At 38.2% G+C, this 26121-nt stretch overlaps 1 protein-coding gene across 2 annotated transcripts in view; it reads left to right on the forward strand.

Moving 5' to 3' along the window:
- The window catches only part of TRPC4 (transient receptor potential cation channel subfamily C member 4), a 140687-nt gene that overhangs the window by 69154 nt on the left and 45412 nt on the right, over positions 1–26121 (forward strand). For both annotated transcript variants that reach the window (XM_061457471.1, XM_061457469.1), the window contains one exon: positions 5908–6426. In XM_061457471.1, the coding sequence (XP_061313455.1) occupies positions 5908–6426 (519 nt within the window). The remainder of the gene's footprint in view (positions 1–5907; positions 6427–26121) is intronic.

A 26121-nucleotide genomic window follows, 5' to 3' on the forward strand; every position in this document is an offset into this window, starting at 1 on the left:
CGTTTTTCTAATCAGACCAGATATATGGTTCTCAGGAAATGGAATGTCAAACATAAACTTCACTAAAATGATTTTTTTCTTTATAAATTATTCTGTATGTATCTATGCATCCATTTAAAACATTCAGTTGGGAAGGACTCCACTAGGTCTACTTTGAACATTCAGAAAGTCTCAATGGTTTTGCTCATCATACAGACTTTGAGAAAGGTGTATAACAGCTTTATTCTGAATGCAACATGAATAATTTGAGTTATCCTTTAATCATTTGCACAATAAGATCTTTTTTTCTTTCTTTGCTCTTATATCTTTCCAAACCATTTTCATTTTCTTCTTTCATTGCCCCTGAGTGAAAAAAGCCCTATTTGCTTGTCACTTTTCATTATGAGCACTCAAGCAATGCCCAGTTCTTACCTGAAAAACTCCTTTAGCTAGTTTCAAAAAGATATGTGAGAGAGCAGGTATGAGTTTCAGAGCTGGAAACAAATTCAGAATATCCGTCTTTTACTGAGTGTTTACTTTGACATAATTTGCCACCCTTGCTCAAGCTATTGACACTGTCTGAAGGAAGGACATATCCATTCACTAATAATGTTCACAGGAAAACATTAATTGAAAATGACCAGTACAGGCTGTATTTTGGATCACCTCCCAGAGATACAGAGAAAAGAAAGAAGAAGAGTAATAAAGCCCAGAAGCCTTTTGTAATCAGTGACACCCAACAAATGTGTGCCCCAAATCTATCTAATTAAATATCTTTTACGTTGATTCTATCTGGAAACTGATATCACTTAATTTTACATCATTTTCTTTCAATTCTCTGTTCTCCTTTTTCAAGTAAAAGAAGCTTATACTTTTTCACACCAGGAAGGATCCTGAAGAACATAAACAAATATTTTGCTTGTACCTACCTAGAAGAAAACATAGATATGAATAGCAGCCTACCAGGATTTTTCCAGAACAAATCTTTTCGTAACAATATAATTTACATTCATCACCATATAGCAAGCTCTGTTATGTTAGGTAAAAGCGGTACATGCCATATATCTCGAGTTTTGTCAGATTTCATGAACTGTCACTCAAAATACAGTCTAAGAACGCCAGACTCACAGTAGCTGCCATCAGTACTTAGTGAAACAGGAAGAATAAATCAGACGGATGAAATGATCAATTCTGCAGGGGTCTATCCCAATCAGTATATTCGTTCATGACATTTAAGATGAAATAGAGGGTGTGTTAAATCTGTAGACAACAAAAAGCTGGGGGGATTGCAAGGCTATTGCAGGACACAGTTGGAATTCAGGATTGTTTGGGCAAACGAGAAATTGTTTCTGTAAAACAGTTCAGTAAGAAAAAGTGTAGAGTTATAAGCAGAGCAGAAATAATCAACCAAATACATATTGGAACTGAAAACAAGATAACAGTTCTGCAGGGGGGATTAAAGCAAGACTAACAGAAAAAAGATTGGACAATATCATATTGCTGTGCAAGTCAGTATCATATTTGGTCACATCAGAATGAGCACAGATGATAAAATATCTATGAGTTTGGCCTCTGTTATATTCAGAAATGGTAAGGAATGTGCAGAAAGAAATAAGAAGCTTCAGAGAATTAGAAAATATTCCCCATAAGGAAAGCCTGAAGGAATGATTGTTTAAAAGAAAAAACTGAAATTAACTATAGTAAGAAATAATGTTTTCTCTTTATCCACATTTTTTGAACAAGACATTATAACCTTAAGTGCACAAAGGTAAAACAAATTAAGTATCAGAAACATTGTCTGAAAATGATTAAGCATATCCACCCAGCACTGCAGGGCTTTAAGAACAGATTGGTCAAATATCTGTGGGTATTGATCTAGGTGTAATTACCATACTTTGCATTCAAGGGGGCAAACAAGACCTTCTGACAAGTTCCTTCTTGCCATCCAGTACTTATGTTGCTGAATTCTCTTATGCTTTTTGGCTCAAATGTTCTGCAGATGTGTTAAGCATGTATTGTTTTTTGTATCATGCGGTTATGCAAGTCATTGTTTAGAAAAGTGATGTTGGTTTCAGTGAATTACTATTGTAATTCTTTTTCTTAATATGTAATATTAATGCCTTTTGTGCAGTGTGGCTGGCACAGAGACTGGAGGTCATCAGTCCATGCTGTGACTATTGTGACACACAAATTGATTCAGGGTAATAAGATGAGCATGAAAAAGCATTTGAAAACCATAAGCACCCATCTTAGGGTAGGTTAAGTGTAACTGATGAATAGAAAAAGATAAAAACTCCAGGGTTTTGAAAACTCAGCTTGTATTTGGGAAAAATAAAATGAAAATAACTCAAACTTGTAAATTTAACTTTGAAATATTCCCATATACAGAAAAGGCAAGCACTGAAGCATCCTTAAATGTGACAGGATTATACATTCCTGTGTAACCTGCTCTGGGTGGCCCTGCCTTGAGTGGACTAGATGAACTCCAGAGGTCCTTTCCAACCCTTATGATTACATGCTTGTGATAACATATTTTGGAAATTTACAAAAGATATACTTCCATCTCAAATCTGCAGCCCAAAACCTTCCCACCACAAAGTCTCAAGTTATGGTTAAGGTTTCATTTTGGCTAGTCAGTCCTTTCATTTTTCTGTGAACCACATCCTATAATTTGGCACGAGAGGGAGGTATTATGTTCTTATATGTCTAGCATTTAGAATTTTAATTGGAGGTCCTAATATATTTTATGTCAGAACTAATATTTTAAATTTTTCATCACATTTAGTTTATGAGTCATTGTTTCATTTAAGACCCCAGAAGATAAGCATCACTTAACCTCAGATATGTACTACTCCTTTTTTGTCATCTCTCTTATCTGTGGTTAGGCTCCAGAGAAAAGAAATCTGGAAGATGAGTATCAAACACCTTGACAGCATTGAGCTGAACCACGGGTATGAAAATATTAAAGGACACAATTCGTAATGAAATCTTATCTGCTGGACTTAGTTTAATTACATTCGAAGAATGCATTCTTAAGAAGTAACAATATTTCTAAAAAAATTTAACTGTGCATTCATGCATTTACATTTATTCCTCAGACTGTTGTCAGTAAACTTACAGTGGGTGAGGTTTTGTGAATACATGCTTCCTACAAAAAGAATAGACGTGGAGGCAGGATATTATAAAAGGAAAGAAAATACTTCAGTAGCATTTTATGAGTGTGGTACTTATCTTCAGGAAATGTAATGAGTCCAAGGGCAATAAACAAGTTGAACCCTTTCCAGGGAAGCCAGGGAAAGATACCTATAGAAAACAGAAAATGACAACATATGAGGTGGGTGTTGCATGACTAGTACCAGGCGCACTGCTCTGAAATGATGCTGCCCCTGAGTTTAGCTTCCCAACTTCCATCCATATTCCTGCCTTACACATTCAATGACCAAACAATATGCCAGCTGTGCAATGCACAGCAAGAGCCGTGGGACGGGGAAAAGGCCTTTGGGTCAAAATATGGGGCCGCCACTGGAGGCATGCAGTTTGTGCAGTCTTGTGAAGATAGTTTCAGCATGGCTTTCAGGATGGACTCTGTACAGACTCCTTCAGTGGTGTGACAATTGAATTCAAGTTATTTTGAAGTTATATTTTCAAATCATTCAAGTTATCTGGTAGCTTCTTACTTTGTGAAAGAAGTAGGGGTAGAAGGATTTTTTTAATCTTTCCTGGTGGAATTACTTCCATCATTATAATCAGGATGTATTTCAGCTGACATAATATGAAACCAAAGAAGAGAAGAACTCAACAAACCAAAATGCAAATCAGAAAACTGTATATGCATAGGGATAACTTTTACGCTGTGGGCTGTACTGCAGTGTGGACTTCAGCAATTTCAAGCTGTTTGACTGATGACAGCTATAGAGCAGTAGTGCTGAAGAAACTGATGGGCCTGATGACACACTTTTATAATATTGTAATGTGGTGCTGCATGAGATGACATATACATTCTTCTTGTTGTGTGTCTTATAGACTCTTTTTTTTTGCTTTAGGTTTTTCTTGCAATCATGCTGTCATGATTGAAGAGACTCAGAAATTTATTCACCTAATTGCTTGCAGCCATTGCAGGATATGCTCTCCTTGAAAACAAAAGGAAATATAACTGTAAATACAGAAAGACAAGAACCAGACAGGCTATCCCTTTTCCCAAAAAAATAGGTTGCTTTATGTAGATTCTGAGCTCTTGCACTTAAGAAGTGGGTAAATGTGCACTGCAGTTTTCTCTCTGCTATGATACTGCATTAATGAGAGCCATTGTGGGAAATCAAGATGGAGAAAAGGACACACCCAGGGTTTACATTCTTCCTTTTCCAAACATCTTTTTTTTTATTTCCTGGATATCTAAGAGATCATCAGCAATCAGTCTCTCTACTCTGATGTCATGCGGACAGAAAATAGGTATTTGGCCTAGATTTCTCTATCTTTCAAAGCAAAGGGTCGTCTCTTCACACAGACCGTAAAGGGAACTTAAAGACAACTGAAGTGGGCTCTTCCACTTGGTATCTAAAAAATTGTTAGATATCTAAGTAGGGCTGACTCATTCCCACTTACAGTTAAGTACAGGAAAAAGAAAGGCAACAGAATCTCATGTCCTTGAGCACTGAAGTGTACAGACTTTGAGCTGTGCTTTCTTCTTTTCTCTTTTTTGCCTACTCATTCCCACACAGCTATGCATACACAATCACCAAGCTGCTTTGCTCCACCCTGAAAATAATGTCGAAGTAGAAAATTTTAAGCAAAATGTAAGAAAGAAAAATCATTTAACCTTTCTAAGTTTAAGCAGCCTCACACTTGACATGTTAACACTAAAGTGTATAATATAGTTACACCACTGCTAAGAACTGGGAATTCACAATCAAGTGATTGGAAGACATAATAGTTTCCCATCCTCCCAGGATTTAAGGAAGATTCTTATGTTCTCTGTGAGTGATCTGTCAAAGCTTTAGATTGTGTGGCTGATGTCAATGTGTGCTAGTTATTTGTTTTGGCTTTTTTTAAAGAGAATAATTTCAGTAGTTTGAAAGTAAAATTCATCATAAGTCTGGTGACTTCAGACCAAGTACTCTGGGTCAACAGTTAAATGCTGAAATGTTCTGAGTGCCATGGGAGCACTCAGAACTTCAAAAGGTAAGTACTTCATTATACTGCAAATCAGGGAATAACTTGACCTTATTGCTTTGGCATTCTGTATGTCTTTGGTTTTAATTAGTAGGAAATCTTAAAATAAGAGGGTCAGGGGTTGAGCTCATGATGTAATTAAAGTTGCAGTCTAAGGGCTTGCCCTTTAAATATTTCTGCAAGTTAAGGCTGAAATTATTTAATACACACTTCTGTATTTGGGTGAATTCTGATGGTGTGAATTCCAAAATGTGTGCATTAGCCTTATGACTGACTTAGAGGAAAGGTTTTCATAAGTTGTGAGAAAAACAAGCAGCTTTTGAGTTAATAGACCCCTGTTCCTACAGGGCATCGCAATTATGCCCCCAAGATTGTGTTTTCCCTGTAAAACTGAGATTAACCATTGAGAGACAAGAGAGCATTTCTATCTCGCTCACAGCTGGCACTTCAAAGCACCTGACAGGATTGTCTGAGTCTTCCTTGTTTGCCTAATCATTTGATCTAATGAATCATTCCCTGTGGGTTCTTTACATACAAACAGGTTTTATGAAAACTCACTCCCTGTTTATAGCAATTTATTAACTGGAAAGAGGCTATCTTAGCTAATTGAATTGTCATGTTTAAAATGTTTCCTTCAACTCTGGTCAGAAGCAAAGGTCCCTCAGGAAGTGTACTACCTGCTAAACTATTTGTAACTTAATTTCCTATAGCTCTTGTTCAATGAAGAGGCCTGTAAGGCTTTTTGCCTTTTATTCACAGGTGCCACCAGTGCTTCTGGACAAGCAGTTTTCGGAATTTACACCGGACATCACACCCATTATTCTGGCTGCCCACACCAACAATTATGAAATCATAAAACTCCTTGTGCAGAAAGGAGTCTCCGTGCCCAGGCCACATGAGGTCCGCTGTAACTGCGTTGAATGTGTCTCAAGTTCAGATGTGGACAGCCTCCGCCACTCTCGATCCAGACTTAATATCTATAAGGCTCTTGCGAGCCCCTCATTGATTGCTCTGTCCAGCGAGGATCCTTTTCTCACTGCTTTTCAGCTGAGCTGGGAGCTGCAGGAGCTGAGTAAAGTGGAAAATGAATTTAAGTCAGAGTATGAGGAACTGTCAAGGCAATGTAAGCAGTTTGCGAAAGATCTCCTGGATCAGACACGGAGTTCCAGGGAATTGGAAATTATTCTTAATTACAGAGATGATAATAGCTTGATAGAAGAACAAAGTGGTAATGATCTTGCAAGATTGAAACTGGCAATTAAGTACCGTCAAAAAGAGGTGAGTGTGCTGGAGGATATTTAAGCATATTTAGTGGTAGTAATGTGATAGATAATAGCTTGAAATACATCCTTTTAACTGAGACAAATTGCGCTTTTTTTTTTTTTTTTGTTCTACAGGGTCTTTTCTTTGTATAAATTTTTAATTAGATGAACTTGAGTGGCTGCTATAGTTTGATAGTATCAGAATTTAAAATGTTCTGTTATAGCACAGATCCAAAGAAACTTTTATTCTTTTGCACCTGAATAGACATAGTCTCAAGTAGTTGTGCTCTGAAGAGCTCTTCAATAGGAGGATAAATATATACACAGCATACTTCAAATTAGCTTTAATTGTGTCCAATGGAAAAATGAGGCTATGTGTTTAAACATCTATAAAGTACTACAGGTACTTCTAGAGAGATATTACTTAAAAAAAATAGCTATTATAAATAGTTAATGAAACAAAAAATTAATAACAGTGCATGACTCCCCAGATTTTTGACATTTTGTTTCTAAAGAATCCAAAATGGAGTTATATGGGTATTGGTTTCCATGACAGTTAAAAATTCATGAGTTTGCTTCACTTATATAGATATTCAGTTGAAATGACAAAATGTTTATATTTCTTTGAAAAATACTCAAGTTCTTATGTGTATGTAAAAGCAAAAAAATCAAGACAGAAAAAATGACTTAGGGAGACAGTTCCCCTGATATTTCCACAACTTCTCTTGGTCCCTGTTCATTGACATGTCAGAATGTCTTTGATCATCTCATTTGGAACCTGTATGTGCAAAATCAGCTGAACTTTGGAGGTATGTGAGCACGGTAACTGCTGTTAATAATTAAATGTTACTTGTTCATATAAAATATGGCAAATGTTCAAGAATCCCCTGTGTTCTATTGAACTAGTCTATCTATCACTGCTAAATATCTGTTCTCCAAAATACAATAGTAAATGCATTAATATATGAAGTACTTTAGAAAGGTTTGCAGCCACAATAAACAAACCTGTAACGATTCTATCGTCTATTTGAAATGCAATTTGGTAATGCTAAGAAGTTATCATGAAGGTAAGGAACTACTGAAGTACTGCTGGAAAAACATCTCTATTGGCCTCTGACTTCATGAATGTTCTAATAAGTGTTTTTTCTCTTCAGGAAATGTGTTGCATAATTTTGTATTTGGTAGTATAACGTTTTAGGCAACATATTCACTGCCTTCATAAATTATTTTCAGATGGTACTATTCCAGACTTTTCGTAACATCTACTATTTCTATTTTTTGAAATGCCAGTCCTGTGCTACAGACATTTAAGAAATTCTGGCTTGGACTTCTGTTTTCCAAAGGATTCATGCTTTGAAATAAAATTTCGATCTCTCCATTTTTTTATTATTTTTTTTTTTTATCTACACCTAAATACAAAGCCTGAATTTTCATAATTTGAGGTAGAGACACTAAGAGACATTTGTATGGTGATTTTATTTTTTTTTTATAGTTGCATCTGATTCCTGTGTCTAATTAGATTGCATTAATACAGCTGATCACACTTTCTTTATTCTTCATAGTAGCAAACATTAAGCAAGAATGATTCAGTGCAACAATTCCAAATCAGCAGATATTTTATATTTTACATACAGCTTTCATTTCTATAAATATTTTCCACCATTTGAATCTCCCTGAACTAAATTCAAGTTTGAATAGCTTATTTTGTGTACCTGAATGTATTTCCTGCTAGATGTTGGAGCAGATAGTAGCCACTGTAAATGATGTTTTATTTTATTTCTGATTCTTACAACAGAATTCTGGTAGGTACAGCTCCAAAGAAACTTACTTCAGGCATAAGAAATGCTTGGATTCTGGCTGTCCTGATGCATAGGGATCATGATGAAAATAGGCAAGACAAGTGTTTCTACTTCTTGCGTTAACAATGTTAAAAGAGCCACTGAATCCAGGTCATGGGGATTCTTTCTTCCTGCTTGGGCACTGGAGCCTGGCCAGGACAAAACACCAGGTGGAAGCACCAGCCTCTGTCTCTATCCCAGGCACAAGCATACTGACCAGCCCTGCTGGGTCAGTTGAGGTTGCCCCTCCTTGAGGCAGTTGCAAACAGCCCTTTAATGGTCCATTAGTCAGGCAAAAAAGTTTTGGTCTTCAATACTGTCTCTATTACACCCTGTTTTCTGTGTTGAATTTATCACTTTTCTTTTCCAAAGTAGAAAAAGGTGTGGACTGGATTTCAATTAGTCATTAATGTATTATTTTGGATTTAACCTGTTTAAAAATACTGGTTGTGGTTAATAGATCCACTTCCTCTGCCCTATGTGTCTTGACCACCAAGAGTCAGTTCTCCACCAAAAGCTTTTTTATTATTGTTAGCGTCGAGACAAACACATAACCACCGGGATGGTTATATGAGGTGCTTTATTGAGGCGCCGGGAACCAGGGGTACGCACCCAAATCTGGTTCCGATTCCCGTCGCATCGCGTTCGCAATTTATACACTAAAAATTTTGTAACTAATACATATTCAACACAGATTACATCATTGACCAATACATATGCATCAAAGATTGCTATATCAATCTATTACGACATCAGCCTCTTCTGCGCTTGCACCGCCCCCTCTGGTGGTCGCCCTGATGAAGTAAGTAGTCTTCCTCAGATGAAGTAAGAAGTCTTCCTCAGGTTGTCCTTTTCACCTTTCCTTTACTTGGCCAGGTCCCAATCGTCTTCTGGACGTTAGCATTCTCTTATCTTCACCAGGATGCTTCTGGTATGCCGTTTTTGGCTATCTTAAACTTAGGTTCTGCTTAGGTAGTGTTTTACAATACATACACCTATACTCCCCTCACCATATGCAGTTATGTTAGCTCTTGCTACCAAGACTACCATTGTATCATGTAGTTACAGAGTAACTATGATACAAAACGGCAAAGTTACAACATCTTCTATTATACAAAGCCTCACTATTGATTTATAAATTTCTCAAATATAATCACTTTACTATTTTATATGATTATTTTATTGTAAAAACTTCACCCTCTCTAACATTATGACAGAAGCAAAAGTGGATTTGTGTTTTTTTGATCACACAAAATAGTAAAAAAAAAAAAACCAACCCAAACCCTACCAAGAAAAGAGCAAAACAGATAAGAATATATTGCCTTCCCTTCTTATGACCCATCCCCAACATCTCAATCTTTATTCATGCTATTACCAAAGGACATTGTAATGCTATACCGGGGCTGAGGTCAGAGCTCCATGAGTAAGCCATCAGGTCTGGTTTTTCAGAACATCCAGTCTAAGACCAGAAATTGCAGCTGAAAGTAATAAAAATAATGAAGAATGAGGACAAGTAAAATAGGACCATGTGTCCTTTTACATTGCTATTACAATTAATTGCCTAGAACATAGAACTATATCTAAATTTTCATTTCTCTTTTCAGTACATTTTGTAGAGTTGAAAAATCATTGTTTACCGAAAAATTCAGTTTCTTAACTACTAAAACTCTCCCAAATACCTCTGGTTGATCTTCTAGCAGTTCCCACTTCCCAGGGATATGCCCTAGTTTTATGAGATTAGCACCTGCAGAGTCTGAACTGACAGAGGCAGAGAAAGAGTGAAATAGGGAGTGGGTTTAACAATTTAACACAGGTGTTGTGTTTTTTTTTGTTGTTGTTGTAAAATTTTGTCAAATTTAACAAAAGTACAGGATTTATTAATAAGAATTTCAAGTAAAATCTTTCAGGGAAATCAGCTTCAGACTAGCTTACTCACATATTTGGAGGCAAACAAGAAGTGAAATAAGACTCCCCCATATAGGAAAAACTCATCATGGATCAGCAGTTTTTAACCTAAACCTTTATGTTAACATAAGCCACGCAGCAATGATTACTGATATAAATCACTAAATTATTAATTTGTTAGTTAAATATTAAATATAATACAACGACAACATTTCATAAAGCAATTCTTGTTTTCTAGGAAAATGGTGCCACACGATAAAAAAAACTTGCTTGTTATTGATAATAAAAGCCATCTGTTTCTTTCTGCTCAAAAGAAGACTTTTCAAAATGCAATTTTCAGTTTTTCACTAGTTTTCTGTACAAAATACAGCATCAATTAAATAGAAATGTTTCACAATAATGTCACAAATTCAGTCAAATTCTCAATGAAAACATGTCAAATCTTTTCAAATCTGTCATGTCAATGTCTGCAAACTTAATTTCAATAAAGTAAACCATTTTGACCAGTTTCTTCTTACTTCACTTGGACTTCAATGTTTTTGACAATGTAATGCTGATATCTAGTATCATACATATATTATTTTACAAAGCAGAATAGATGTGATAGAAAGAAAAAAATCTTCCTTATCGAATTTGAGTATGTACTGAAATGAAAAGTTACCATGTTCTTAGTAATGTTTGTTTTTTAATGTTTAAACTGCCATTCTACCAGGAATGCTGGCTTTTTATTTGGATATGGAATATGAAATATGTCTGAAAATGCTGCAAATTTCTGCAGATCTCCTCTGTCAGTAATACAGTTTAAGAGCCTAAGTGAAACTTTGTGACTGTCTCAGTAGAATTTTACTTTGGAACTGCAGATTGATTTTGAGTAATTTTAGTAGCCGTTATAATGAATTTCTCATCAAAAGTATTTCAGATGCAAAACCTTACCTACTGATGCTGCAAGCAGGAATTACTTTGGAAACATAACATCTAAGAGTCAGCCACACTTGCAAGATAAACACAAACACAGCTGCCATGTGTTAACAAATCACTGTCTTAGTGAATATTTCTCAAAAGTATGGAAAGGTGCAGTTAGAAGTGTTCATGTAAAAAATAACAAAACCCCACAGAAAATGGATTCTGATAATATTTGGACATTTTTAACATGAAAGGAACATGTGTTTAGTCTATGAATCACATAACTGAGGGGGGTGATGTATGCACATTTAGGTTCATGTCTCCAAAAGATCCATTTCTGTAGACTCTCAACCATAGCATTCAAACAGTTTGATAAACATTTTTCCAGGCAGGAGCCAGGTGCTCTGAAACAGGTCATATGTTTGCTTTGTAAATCATATAAAAGTCTCTGTGTTTATCTATAAAGTCTCCACGGATTGTTAAATAGCATAAATTATGTAAGTAGCTTATCTGATACACATACTTGAAATCTTGCTCTAATTTGTCGTAGAGTCATAGAATTGTTTAGGTAGGAAAAGGCCTTTAAAAACATTGAGTTAAATTATTTACCTAACATTACCATGCCCCACCATTAAACCATGTCCTTAAGTGCCACATCTTTTAAATACTTTCAGGTATGGGACTCAGCCACATACCTGGGCAGCCTGTTCCAATGCTTGACAACCATTTTGGTGAAGAAGTTTTCCCTAATATCCAGTCCAAACCTCCCCTGGCACAACTTGAAACCATTTCCTCTTGTGCTGTTACTTTGGAGAAGAAACTGACTCCTACATCACTACAACCTTCTTTCATGTACTTTTAGAGAGCAGTAAAGTTCCCTCTGAGCTTCCTTTTCTCCAGCAGTTCCCCAGTTCCCTCAGCTGCTCCTGATCAGACTTGTGCTCTAGGCTCTTCATTAGCTTCATTGCTCCTCCCTACCCTCTAGCAGATCAACACTCCCACCCAGCGTTTGTTGTCTGCAAATTTACTGAGGGCACACTCAATCCCCTTGTCCAGATCCTTGATAAAGGTATTAAACAGGTCTGGCCCCAGTACTGAGTGCTGGGGAACACCACTTATGACTGGCTATCAACTGAATTTAATTCCATTCACCAACCACTCTTTGGGCTTGACCGGGCAGGTTTTTTACCCACCAAAGAATACAGCCATCCAAGCCATGAGTGGTGAGTTTCTGCTCTGGAAAACAGTGCCAAAGGCTTTAGTAAAGTCTATTTAGACAACATTATAGAATCATAGAACAGTTAGGGTTGGAAAGGACCTTAAAGTCATCGAGTTCCAACCCCCCTGCCATGGGCAGGGGCACCTCACACTAAACCATGTCACAACCTTCCCCTCATCCGCTAAGCAGGTCACCTTGTCATAGAAGGAGATAAGGTTAGTCAAGCAGGACTTCAGAACTAAATGAAGTGTTGTGTCCCTGTCCCTCCTGTTATTGCTGCTAGGAAAAAAATACTCTTTATAGTCACAGGGTGGGAGCACATCTGCTTAATACAGCATTTAATTCTGGTGAAGAAGCAATCCTCCTAAAGTATGTGAGCAAATGCCTTATATAGACAAAAGACAGAGGTATGCACAGCAGGAGATCTTGTCTGTTCAAGATAAGACATCTAAGTTAACTCCAGAGATGTTTCTGTCTACTGCCTTGGCTGGGCAAGGAAACAGGGCACTTCATTTATAAGAATTTTTTCACCAGACATTGAAAGTGTAGATACAAGTTAGGCAACTTACTATATCAACTGCAATTTCTACCCTGTGGTAAGATCCTGAAGGCTCAGATCCCACATAATGAATGTCAGCAATAACTTTTTAATGATGTCTCAGAAGGCATCAATAACTTTTGAACGCTGTATGCTGCACAAAGGTTGCAATCCTCTCATCGTGGTTCTAGTTAAACTAAATCATGAACTGACACCAAGGTATTTTTATTTTGAACACTTGCTAGAAGTAATTAACTCAAAGAGAAGGTTTGCTGTTAATGAAGTACATTGCAAACCTTTCAGTTCCATTTCTGTATCATCCTTAAAAGAAATGTTGCTGGGATGTTTGCCTCAAGCCGGAACAACCAGTCGTGCATATCCCTAACCAGCAGTGCACAGCCCTTCTGTTAGAATGTGACTGGCAGGAACATAAGCTGGCTTTCAGTTTGAAGGAGGCACTACTAATGCACTACAAGCTTCCCTACAAAATTGGGGTATATTTAGCACCATAAATTATTTTTTTTTCTGCTTACAATAACAATACATTTTATTATCAAACAATATTTTAGAGAAAAAATCTTGAACAAGGTGAATAAATAAGGTAGTGCACATTATTTCATTTTGAATGTGAATCTATAGCTATAGGAATTTACAGCCCTCTTTCCTCCCTTCTGGGGATCTGACTGTTCTTCCACCCCTGCAAGAGCGTGTAACACACAGCTAAGATTAATTAGTTTTACTGGGTGATGAGCCCCAGACTGAGCTGTGGTGGGATTTGCCTCTGTGGGTTGCCACCGTTCCTCCTGTGGCCTCCGTTATCCATTCCCTGCTGCTTCCACTCCACTTCCTTAGGCAGCTCGTCCTTCATGATCACCACACCTTCTGCTATAGCTGCAGAAGCAGCTGTGCTTCACTCCTCACTGCAAGTCATTTTGGCAAAGCCCAAGACTTTCTAATACTTAGTATTTTTTCAGCTTTATTAACTGCCCTTGCAGCATGACAGCTTATACAGGCATTTAACTCATAGAGGAGTATTTAACCCCTTTCTATTTTTAGTGTTTCCTAGCTCCCAGAACACTCTCAAGCAGCCCCTCCTGTGTCACTTGTCTTGTAGGAAGCTCTTACACAAAGCCTTCTGACCTCCTGTTCAAGATCTAACCTTTCTGTGCCTCTGATAGGTTCAATTGGCCCAGGTTAGAGTGATAGCTTAACCAAGGCATATTTGAACATGCTGGCTGAAACTTCTGTATGCTGCTAGAGTGTGATTTTTTTTCCACTGCTTTGCAGGATGCCCTCCATTAAGATAAATGTTTATTGAATAATTAAATAAGACAGCCAAAACAATCTTGCTTTAGGCCCGTCTGTTGGTACTTCTAATCTACCTGCTCTTTACCAGATGTCCACAGTGCAATCTTCTCTTCCCTCTCTGCCCCTTGTTTTTGTTGTAGGCCGTAGCTATCAAGAGTAAAATAGTAAAGCTTTCTGCTTTTGTGTTGCTTCATAAATTTCCTGCTTAGATCTGCCATAGAACTGCTCTATTTCTTATGCTTCAATGAAATTTTGAGGGCTTTTTAAAGTTTGTATTTGAGAATGTCTTCTTGGGATAAGAAAGGGAATTTTTCTTTGTTTGCTTCTGTGAATACAGTGTCATTCAGTTCTTTACCTTAAAATAAATTCATGACTTCATTTTAAAATATGGCAACAAAGTAAGAATTATGCCTTTTGAGGGCAAAACTGCAGAAGAAAGTGCTATTGTTAGTTACAGCTTCAGTTGTCTGGAAAACAACACATCAATATCTGCTAAGTACTGTCATGGGGACTGAAGGAAGGATGGAGGAAAAAAGAGTGCATGCTGAGTTTTTACTAAAAGATTATGAAAAGCTTTCCAGTTTTGTTGTCTAAATAAATCAATTTTATTTCATTACTGTCATTAATGAATATAGACTGTAAGCAGTCTTTCTTTTACTTCTATGTTGCTTAACTCAAGGTAATTTCACTTACATTTATATGGTGCTAAATTTACAAGTCTTGACTTTAAAAGCAGTGTGATGGCACGCTGAACCACAGTAAACAGAGAGAACACTATATTTTTTTCAGTTATATTTTTGTTAAATTTGATCTCACAATAATGGAAGTAGATTATTTAGCAGGTTATATGTGCTGCATGTCATGCTTTGCAGACACACTCAGGAACTGATCTGCTTATGTGATATGTAACTGCTTAGGCAAATGCTTACCAATCCCCAAATAATTGAAGTTTCAGACTGTTCCTGTCCACATCACATCCTGCACACTCCACATTAGAAGGTCTTTCATGGATTCAATAGATCAACAGTTTTTCTTTCTACAATAATGCATATTTCCTGTGTCATGTATCTCAGTTTTGTACAGATTACTTGGATATACTTGGCCATGTCAAATGGCAGGAAAGATGCAGGTCTACCTGTTGTGTATAGGTCAGCTAGGTGGATAAGCTCCTTTTGAACTCACTAATTTATAATCAATGGGTCCTAGAGCGTGATTCAGCTGAACAGACACTAGTGATCAATTTAGTTTCCTAAGCACTGCTGACAAATGTTATTTGAGACAACCTATCTGGGATGAATAAACAGAGCTGATAGGTATGGCACAATACATATAGGGAATATGTGCTGTTCCAGACAAGGAACCACAGGCTAGCATACTTCAGGACATCTGAAACATCACTAGATTTCTGCATGTAGGTAACAATTACATTTCCAGATGTAAGGTAATTTCTCCTTAGGATCCATTGACTGTATTAACTAGACAGTCATGGATGATGGGAACACAGTGGAGTAAGGCACACTACTTATGTCTAAATTTAGGTGTTTCAGCGTCAGACTGCATCCCTATTCTATGTTAGTCATAATTTTATTCATATATTTTCATAATGAGATTATTTACCTTTTGCAACTACCATTGGCTGGTGAAGAGAGGTCCTGATGATTGTATTAGATTTAATTTTCTATAGCTAAAGTTATAATGAAATTTATTTCAACTTGGGTGCCCAGTTTTGCAACATTCTGAGATTCTCTGAAATGTTGTCATCAAGCAAAATGCCTTTTAGCATTGCTATTTTATACAGTCATTTGCTTCTCAATACCATATACAACAGCAACCGGCAGTATTCTTTAGGGAACATGACACACAGCTGTGTGTTTTGGTAAGAATGGTTTCTTTACTCTCCAGTGATTTAGCACTAGTCTTTTATAGCTCCATACAACTTTGTGTCCATTCTGGAGGTGAATTTCCCTGTCCTCTGTATATGTGGCTGAATAGCATCACATGGCATCACAATAGCAGTACATATCATTGCAATAGCAGTAATTGACGGTGCCAGCTACTGAAGTTTCTGTGTTTGTTTGCCTCCTCTCTATTCTTCTCCATCAGTATATCCACTTAGTTTTCAGTTTCATTCTTGGCTTGAATTCTGTAATCTCTGTGGACTCTCCAAATAGTGGGGTTTATGCTTTTTTAAAAAACTTTTTTCTTTAACTCAGGTCCTGCAATTCTAATTTGATATTTACTGTTTCCATTATTGTACTCATATAAAATAACTCCTCTAGTGAAAGATGCAAAATTTTAGCAAGGCAAAAAGCTAAATAAATTATTGTTGAGATATTTTGAAAAAGTAAGACATTTTGAGGAAATATTTTAAGAAAGCAGAAACTTTTTTGCTAGGGATAAAATAGGCTCAGTTCTTAGCGAGTACTTGCAAACAAGCAAGGATTTAGGAATGAAGGATTTTGTGGAATGCTTTGAACATCAGGGGACAGCCAAAGGTGAATGCATATGAATAAGAGAAGAAAGAAATCAGAGCTCAACATGCTCTGGCATGTTCTCTATTACATCAAATCATAGGGTTTATGCTTTGAATGTGTTTCTTTCCTGAATAATATTGGAAAAGACGTGAGGGTCCTTAACATCTGTGGAAGAGAAAGACCAATGCAGCATGTCTATGCTCTGTTTGCTCAAGTACAGGATCAAGCTCATTAGGCTTTTTAGGTGGATGAAGAGGAAAAGTAAACATTTTACTCTGCCTGCTGTGCAGAAAAGATAATAATATTTAATTACCAAGGTAATGTAGTCATTTCAATTAGAGGTTGTTTTAAATAGCTAACCTGAAGGGCTTCATTAGCAGCTCCATTATGGTTCACAAAAAGACGACTCAATTACACAGTATTTGACGTTAAGACAAGCTGAAAATCTAATAGAAGGTAAAAAAGGTTTGACACATTATCAACAAAATTAGTTCAAGGCTTAGACTCTTTTTTTCTACCTTCTTAATAGTATGCAGAAAGAAAATAAAAATAGCCATTCCTGTAGCGTGTTTGTTTATGAGTCCCTGACTCGTTCCACATAATCACAGGTATTCAACTAAGGTACCAGTGTCAGCAGCCTAGCCTTGGGCTCCTTCATAGTCAATGGGAGGAGACAGCCATCTCCAACAGCAACTCAGGCCATCTAAAAGCAAAATAAGTTTTGTCATTACCTATGTTATTTAAACTTCTTGCAGAGGAAACATGGGATAACTAGATGTGTTGTACAAGCTAAAAAAGAAGGTAAAATCCTTAAAGAAGAATAGCAAGTAGGTAACATTGGGCCAAAGTGAATTTTTTAAAGTCTTGATATTCTGTTGTTCTGAGAACTTAAAAAGCCGCTTAAGCTGAAATACATGAACCTGTTTACAGGAATCCCTTCTAGTGTATGGTGTGTTCTAAGGGTCTGCCTTAGCAGGTAAATTCAGAGAGAAACCAAGTTTCCCACTAAGACTTCTTAATATTGTTTATATACAGTTACATATTTAGACATAGTCTTAGACTCACTGTAGAGTTTGTTGGAGGGGAAAGGATGATCTTTAAGGTATCTTCCAACCCAACCCATTCTATGATTCCATGATTCTATAGTAAAAGTCTGTCTTGCTTTTGGGACAAGGCCTCACTCATGCAGTCTGGACAGGTTGTGTTTGGGTTATAGAAATGGTCAAACAGTCTCAGATCAGCTCTTCCTAAGTAGTTTAATCTTTCTGGACGTGAACTACACACAGATTGAGAGCCAGCAATTTGAACAGAAGTATGCAAGCTTCAGAGTTCACTGGACTAAGGTCAAGAAAAAGTTATTGAACCTGACTTTTCAATGAAACGTAACTTCTCTTTGACCACCATTATCCAGTTATCCACCTTACAGAGGAGCTGGCAATGTGTCCTTGAAAGATAGCTTTATAGGACTCATAACGCTTGTGCAGGTGGCACCTTCCTCCTAGCAAAATCAGGTGTTTGGGAGGTCACATCATGCCATGCTAGACTTTTTTTTCACCAATATGCAGAGATTGGGTGATAATTTCAGATTTCATGTGGGCAAGTAAGCATCATGCAAAGCTACATTTTAGAGGCTTAGTCTGAGGAAAAAATTCTCAATTTTACATGAAGATCCTCAAAATTACATGGAAACTTTTGCAGGAGATAACTGTTATTAGAGCTATGACAGACTGCAAGATTCCACTTGTGTTGAGCCATTTTTTTATCATTATTTCCAAAGCTGGAAACCTGTAGTGAACTTATCAAAAATCAGTCAAAATCTTGAAATAAAAGACATTTTCTTTCACTGCATGTAGCCCTATTCTCAATACAAATATATTAGAATCATAGAATTGTAGAATAGTTAGGGTTGGAAAGGACCATAAGATTATCTAGTTCTAAACCCCCTGCCATAGGCAGGGACACCTCACACTAAAGCATGTCATCCAAGGCTCTGTCCAACCTGGCCTTGAACACCGATATTTTGATATTAGTCAAATCAGATTAAAGGTGAGTAGCATATTCACACTTGAAGAAAGAGAGATCATAATTTTCATTACCATAAATTAAGGTTAGGTCTTCCTAACCTGTCTAAAAACTTGCGCTTTGCTCTTTATTTATTTTTTATTGCTCTGTAGTCTGGGAGTAGGAGTACATTTTGTTTTCAGTGACAGATCTTTCCAGGTATAATCATTGCAAATTACAGTGTAGAAATGATGGTTAATCAAGACCTTATCAGTACTTACAAGTATATTGGTTTAAGTTGGCTTGCTTTTCTCTTGCAGCTTTTTCAGTTAGAGTATACATATCTGACCACAGAAGCACTGCTTGGACCCTAACTAGATTTGTGGCCAGAGAGATGTCTTTTACCCTGAATTTAGCAAGGCTTTCAGCACTATTTATCACTATATTGTTTTATCCAAATTAGAATGTTACACACCAGATGGAAGAACAAGTTAGGTAAAAAGCAGGTTGGTTGGTCAAGCTCAGAGGGTTGTGATTAATGTGTCATCCTCTACCTGAAGACAAGTAAAAACTCTTCAGTGCTGCAAGATTTATCAGTAACAAGGAGAAGATCCAGTCTTGAAAAGTTTGAAGACAACACCAAGTGAGAAACACCAGCTGATATCCTTGAGGCAGGGCTGCTTTTTAGAGAGACCAAGACAGGCTAGGGGAACAGGCTGACAGGACCCTTGTGAAGTTCTGCAAGGACGAGTGCAAAGTCCTGAACTTTGAAGGGAAGAAACCCCTGAAGTGACATAGGCTGGGGACTGCCTGCCTGGCTGCAGTGCAGAAAAGGAACTGGGAGGACCTCCAGCTGAACAAGGGCCAGCAGCAAAGAAGGATAACCATTACCTGGGCTGTATTAACAAGAATACAAGTAGTGTATTGAGGTAAGTGATTGTCCCACTCTAGTCAGCACTCATTCAATCAAATCTTGATACTACATCCAGCTTTGGGTCCCAAAAACCAAAAGATACATCAATAAACTGGAGCAAGTTCAGTGGAGGGCTACTGACATGGTGGGGTTGGAGCACTTGAGGAGGATCTGAAGGAGCAGGGCCTGTTCAGCCTGGAGCAAAGATGTCATCAAGGGGAACCAACATCACCCTCCAGTGACTACAGGGAGTCATCAAGGACATGGAGCCAGGCTCTGTACAATGATTCATTGTGGAGGGACTATAAACAATGGGCATCCATTGCAAAAAGAAAAGGTCAGGCTTGATAGAAAGAAAAAGGTTTTCTCCATGAGGACAGTCAGTCGAACAGGTTTTCCAGATAGGTTGTGCTGTCTCCATCCTTGGAGATTTTCAAGACTCAACTGAATAAAGGCTTGAGCAACCCAGTCTGATCTTATAGGTGACCCTGGTTGGAGCAGACGATTGGATAAGAGACTTCATGAGATACATTCTAGCCTGAATTATTCAGAGTCTGATGACAGGAACCATGAAGCCGTATGCATTGTAGCAAGCATGCTTTGAAGTCTCTGTGAAGCTGTCATCAGGTGTACAGAGGATGACAGATACTTGCATATTTCTTCTTCTATGGTGTTAAGAAATCTGGCCACATTAGTCTTTCTCATACATGTTTGCCAGTTTATACCCTGGCATTTCAGCTAGAAGCATAAAGAGAGAAACATTTTCCTTCTTCTTAACCCTTAACACCTATTAAGGGTACCAGAAAGAATATTGCTGTTGTTAATTTTGGAGCAGTACTCCAGGGATATTTAACATTAGATATAGTTCAATGAGTTTGAAATAACCAGGTGATATGTAATTTCAAATTATTAAGGAAGGAAAAGGATAGATCAGTATAAAATTATTTATTACATGCGAAGATAGAATATGAAAGTGTTCAGTTTATGGGTATTTCCCCCCCCCCCCCGGAACAGAACACAAATACTTAGTACTAGAAGTAAAAGCAAGAAAAACAGCAACAAAAAAAAAAAACCAAACAATGGATTATTTAGCAGTTGTATATTATTCTTCCTCTACAAAGTTTTCAACAAATATGATAATATATCTCAAAACAGTTAGGTGAAAATTACTACTCTGTAATTTTCAAAAAGAAAATTAAGCCTAAGAAGTTCCCTTTTTTTCTGCTTTTCTTCCTTCATAAATACAATTAATGTAAATTGACCAGAGTCATAACACTGCCAATATAAATTCTCTGCCAGTACAAACATAAATATTATTCTCTCAGCCTCTAGTCCTTTGGCTTCTATCCTCCCTCAATTTCCATGGTAAAGTTGGGTTTTATAACAAGTCCAGCAAGTTCAGTAGCTCAGAAAAGGAAGAACATTTCCCCAAAGAAGTAGTAAGATATATCTGCCATCAAGTCTTTTCAAAACAGGAGGCGACTTTTTGCCTTTGTGAGCTGCCAAGAGAGGCAGCTTAGAGACTTAGGGGGTGTGTGAGTTAGATCCCTTGCTGGGGTTTCTAAAATCCCTCACTAAACCCTCTGATGTTGGGTTATCTTTGAAGTTCTGAAATTAAGCACCAAAGGAGCTTACAGTTAGAGTGCTGCCACTGTTTCCTTAGACAATTACAATGCGATTTAGTTGACATTACATTTTAGTTGCCAAGTACAGTTTGTTTTGGCTGCCACCCTCTCTGCCTCTCACTGAAGTGTTTGGATGATGGTGAAATCACGATTTTTATTGTGTTGATGGAGGCTGGAGTCAGGAGAGCTATAGCTTCTTCAGGGTTGGAGCTCACTGGCAGAGAGTAGGCAGCGGTGAGTCGTAGGAAAGGGGGTCTAACCATCATCACCTCAGCGCTTAAACTTGGCTAGGGATGTTAAGGATAACAGGAAGGGAATCTGTGGGTATGTAGTGAATAAAAGACAGACTAGGGACAACGTGGGCCCTCTCCGGAGGCTATCAGAAGAACTGGCTACCCTGGATTTGGAGAAGGCTGAGGTTCTGAATGACTTCTTTGCCTTGGTCTTCACTGGCAAAGGCTCTGGCCACACCACCCAAGTCTTGGAAGACAGATGCAGGGACTGTGAGAATGAAGACCTCGGGCCCACTGTAGGAGAGGATCTGGTTCGAGACCATCTTAAGAACCTGAACTTACACAAGTCCATGGGACCTGATGAAATCCATCCGCGGGTCCTGAAGGAGCTGGTGAATGAAGTTGCTAAGCCACTGGCCATCATATTTGAGAAATCATGGCATTCAGGTGAATTTCTCGATGACTGGAAAAAGGGAAATATAACCCCCATTTTCAAGAAGGGGAAAATGGATGACCTGGGGAATTACAGACCAGTCAGTCTCACCTCTGTGCCTGGCAAAATCTTGGAGCAGATTCTCCTGGAAGGCATGCTAAGGCACATGAAAATCAACAAGGTGCTTGGTGACAGCCAGCATGGCTTCACTAAGGGGAAATCCTGCCTGACCAATTTGGTGGCCTTCTATGATGGGGTTATGGAACTGATGGACAGGGGTGGAGCAGCTGACGTCATCTACCTGGACTTGTGCAAAGTATTCGACACTGTCCCACACGACGTCCTTGTCTCTAAATTGGTGCGACATCAATTTGATGGATGGACCACTCAGTGGATAAAGAACTGGCTGGATGGCCGCATGCAAAGAGTTGTGGTCAATGGCTTCATTTCCAGCTGGAGGCCAGTAACGAGTGGCATCCCTCGGGGATTGGTGTTGGGACCTGTCTTGTTCGACACCTTTGTCGCTGACATGGACAGTGGGATTGAGTGCGCCCTCAGCAAGTTTGCTGATGACACCAAGCTGTGTGGTTTGGTTGATACGCTGGAGGGAAGGAATGCCATCCAGAGGGACCTTGACACACTTGTGAGGTGGGCTGATGCCAACCTCCTGAAGTTTAACCATGCCAAGTGCAAGGTCCTACACCTGGGTCAGAGCAATCCCAGGCACAGCTACAGGTTGGGCAGAGAAGAGATTGAGAGCAGCCCTGCAGAGAAGGACTTGCGGGTGTTGGTCGATGAGAAAATGAACATGAGCCGGCAGTGTGCGCTCTGAAGGTAAGCTATGAAGATAGTGCGCACTCTGAAGATAGGCTGCACTATGAAGATAGGCTGAGAAAGTTGGGGCTGTTCAGCCTGGAGAAGAGAAGGCTGCATGGAGACCTCATAGCAGCCTTCCAGTATCTGAAGGGGGCCTATAGGGATGCTGGGGTGGGACTCTTCATTAGAGACTGTAGTGACAGGACAAGGGGTAATGGGTTAAAATTTAAACAGGGGAAGTTTAGATTGGATATAAGGAAGGAATTCTTTCCTGTTAGGGTGGTGAGGCACTGAAATGGGTTGCCCAGGGAGGTTGTGAATGCTCTGTCCCTGGTGGTGTTCAAGGCCAGGTTGGCCAGAGCCTTGGGTGATACGGTTTAGTGTGAGGTGTCCCTGCCCATGGCAGGGGGGTTGGAACTAGATGATCTTAAGGTCCTTTCCAACCCTAACTATTCTATGATTCTATTCTAAGGGTGTGTCATGGGAATAAATTTGACAGTTATTTGGTAAAGAGCAGGTTCCTGCTTCCCTGACTGCAGTTTTCAAGGGTTTTAGCATGAGACCTTTACAGCTGCAGGCTGGATATTGTGGAGAATAAAAGATACTGAGCATGGCTTTAGCTCAGGAGACATCACCCAGCCTCCCTGTGGGTCAAGGCAGAAGTCCTCTAGCCAGATGATTTCATTAATGCCTGTATGATATGTATAAATGCAAGGGATCGGAAAGATACCTGTGCAATCTAAATTTAAACTGCACAACCCATAGTGTCTTCAGTGGTTTTATAGGTTTGCTTGGGATTTTTTCTCTGTATTCACTTATCTTTACTATACAATAAGTTTCTTATTCTTAATTATAAGATATGTCTGATTTTCAAATGAATTTCAGTTTAGGGAATTGTGATTTCATGCATATGACCAGAATACATCTGCATAACACCACAAAAGAGTGCAAAGGAAGCAGAAGAAAATACTTCCTTCAGAGTACCAGTGAGCTATCTCTCACAAGAATTAAAGAGCATCTCCTTCCTAGAAATGTACCCTTTCTGACGTGCTGGAGCAGAACCTAGGGCACGCATCTTATGCAGACAGTGACAACAGCTTATAGGGTGTATTTCTCTGTCAGTGAACAAATTGTCTGTGATTTGTTGAGAAAGAATGTAGCCTCAAGCCTTCAAGGACTGGAACACAGCCTTTCATTATATCATTCCACATTTGCTTCTTCCACCTCCAGCTTTTTGCAAATGGTCATTTTCCGACACATTTTAAAATAAACTGTATTCCTTTACCTGGAACTATAAGCCAATCTATTCTACTCCATCTCTGTAAGAAATAGCTATGGATGGAAGCTGGGAAAACAAAGTCTCCTGGGTTATCCCAGGGTGTCTAGGAGCATGCAGTAAATTTTAGAAACACCAGTCTAACACAGAAACATATAAGTCAGTAAAATATTGTGTAAGAAACTGGTCTTTGAGTTGTTGTCTGTGCTGCTAAATGAAAGCAGACCATGGCATGATCCTAAAACCAAGTGATACTGAGAGATTTGTATGCAAACAGGCTACAGCAAGTTGCAGATTCACCTTTCATAGAGTGGGCTGGAAAGTCCAAAAGCAGAACCTGGCAAGAGAAAATAGGTAGTGGAAATGACTGGAGTCCAGTGCTCAGACTCAGTCACTGTTTGATTTCTTCAGTTTAGGTGTAGACTGAACATCCTTAAATGTTATGCATATGTAAAACTGAAGTAACAAAGGCTCTTCATTGATTCATTGCTCTGGTTCTTCACCATGAAAGAAAACAGCAGTGTTCAGACATCTCTGTTTGAGAACACTGAGAGTGGTTCCAGGATTTCATATGTGATGCCAAACTATGTTTTGCCACACATAGCAGAACTTCATAAGGGGAAAGAATTATCCAAGGCCTGTTGTTATTTCTCCAGACTGGCAGATGCTGGATATACAGAATTGCTTTAACAGCTGGTGTAGGTCTCTTCCCATTATGGGAAATCACAGTATTTCTTAGGATTGTTCACAAAAGAAGGTAATTTTCTTCAACCACAAACTATTCTTAAGTAATTATTTCATAGAGTAAGGCTTCTGAGCAAGCAATTATACCCCTTGAAATTCTTCCTGAGATTTCTATTCTGTGTTTAAACCGCAGAAGCTGTACACAGTGGCTGAGAACTGGCCATTCAAGAGCAATGCCTCTGAACTCATTTAAGGGAAAACTGTGAAGAAAAGTGGATGGTAAAAGTAATGAAAAAATTAAAAAAAATCATCTCTAAATGTCAGAAAGAAGGTTCATGAAGGCCACACTTGACTGATAGAATTGATACATCTGTACAGCCTCAAATGCATTTATTTTGCACATGGTCACAGAATGATGCTCACTGATCATTATTGCCAAAGACCTATCATTTCAGCTTAGTTTTTATGCAGGAACTGGGTGATTGATGTGATTTCTCATCCTTTAACATTCTCCGATAAGCACAGCCAAATTAAAGGAGAGGAATTTAAAGATGAAAAAAATTAAAGTATTTGAACAGAAAGAAAAGCAGATTGAGTGACTATATATATTCTGCTCCTTAGTATTAATGTAACTACAAAGCCAGACCTCCCTACAACGTTAGTAGAGAACTTTAAAGAGAAAAATATGCAGTTTATTGCTTTATTTCATTTGAATGTCTTTGTAATCATTCTGTGTTTTTGTTTTCCCCTCATCCCTCTTAATTTGTATTCAGTCAGCCTTCAAATGAGTGTTATGCTTTCCAAAAACTGGATTTACACTGATTTTGGGGAACTTTGGCATCTTCAGTTCTACACAAGCTTCACATAATAAGCAGTTATTTATAAAGAAAGTGGGAAACCTTGGAGATCAACATGACTCTGTTATTGGCTATCATATCACTTGGCTAGAACAGCATAAGCTTGGAGTCAAGAACAGTTGTGATCATCTCCATCATTCACATCAGGATGCAGATGGTACCTTGTAAAGCTAAGCTAACAAAGGGAAACATAAATTTTCCTGATGCTGATGGAAGGTGATTACCATTGCTTTTACAGGGAAAATAAACCTCAACACTATGACAAAATGTCACTGCTCCAAGGTTTCTTTTCACATGACAGGCAAAGAGCCTGAAAACGGAGGGGAAAAAGAAAAAAGGATGGAAAAATTTTGTAGCCAGGTTTCTTCCACGTAGCTTAATATCATGCTTAAATCTGAAAAGACGTTCAATAAGACAAAATGAAGCCAAGACTGTCTTTACCTTGTTTGTCCTCTGCAACAAAATGCATAAATGAGGAACAGGGTGGCCAGATAATTTTTCACCAGTTAAACACACACTGCGTTCTGTGCTTCAGTTGCTTTCAACATTTGCAGCTCCCTCATGACTTTTGAAAGCTTGGTTTATAATTTGTAACTTTTTAGCAACATGGCAGCTACAAAAGTAGACAAAGTGGTACAATGAGCTGGACGTGAGGCAATTGATTCTGTCATATAGTGGGATTGTAACT

Source organism: Pezoporus flaviventris, unplaced genomic scaffold (assembly GCF_033815535.1).
Source record: "Pezoporus flaviventris isolate CSIRO_AGI_PZ_B2104156 unplaced genomic scaffold, CSIRO_AGI_Pfla_v1 ptg000025l, whole genome shotgun sequence".
NCBI lineage: Eukaryota > Metazoa > Chordata > Aves > Psittaciformes > Psittacidae > Pezoporus > Pezoporus flaviventris.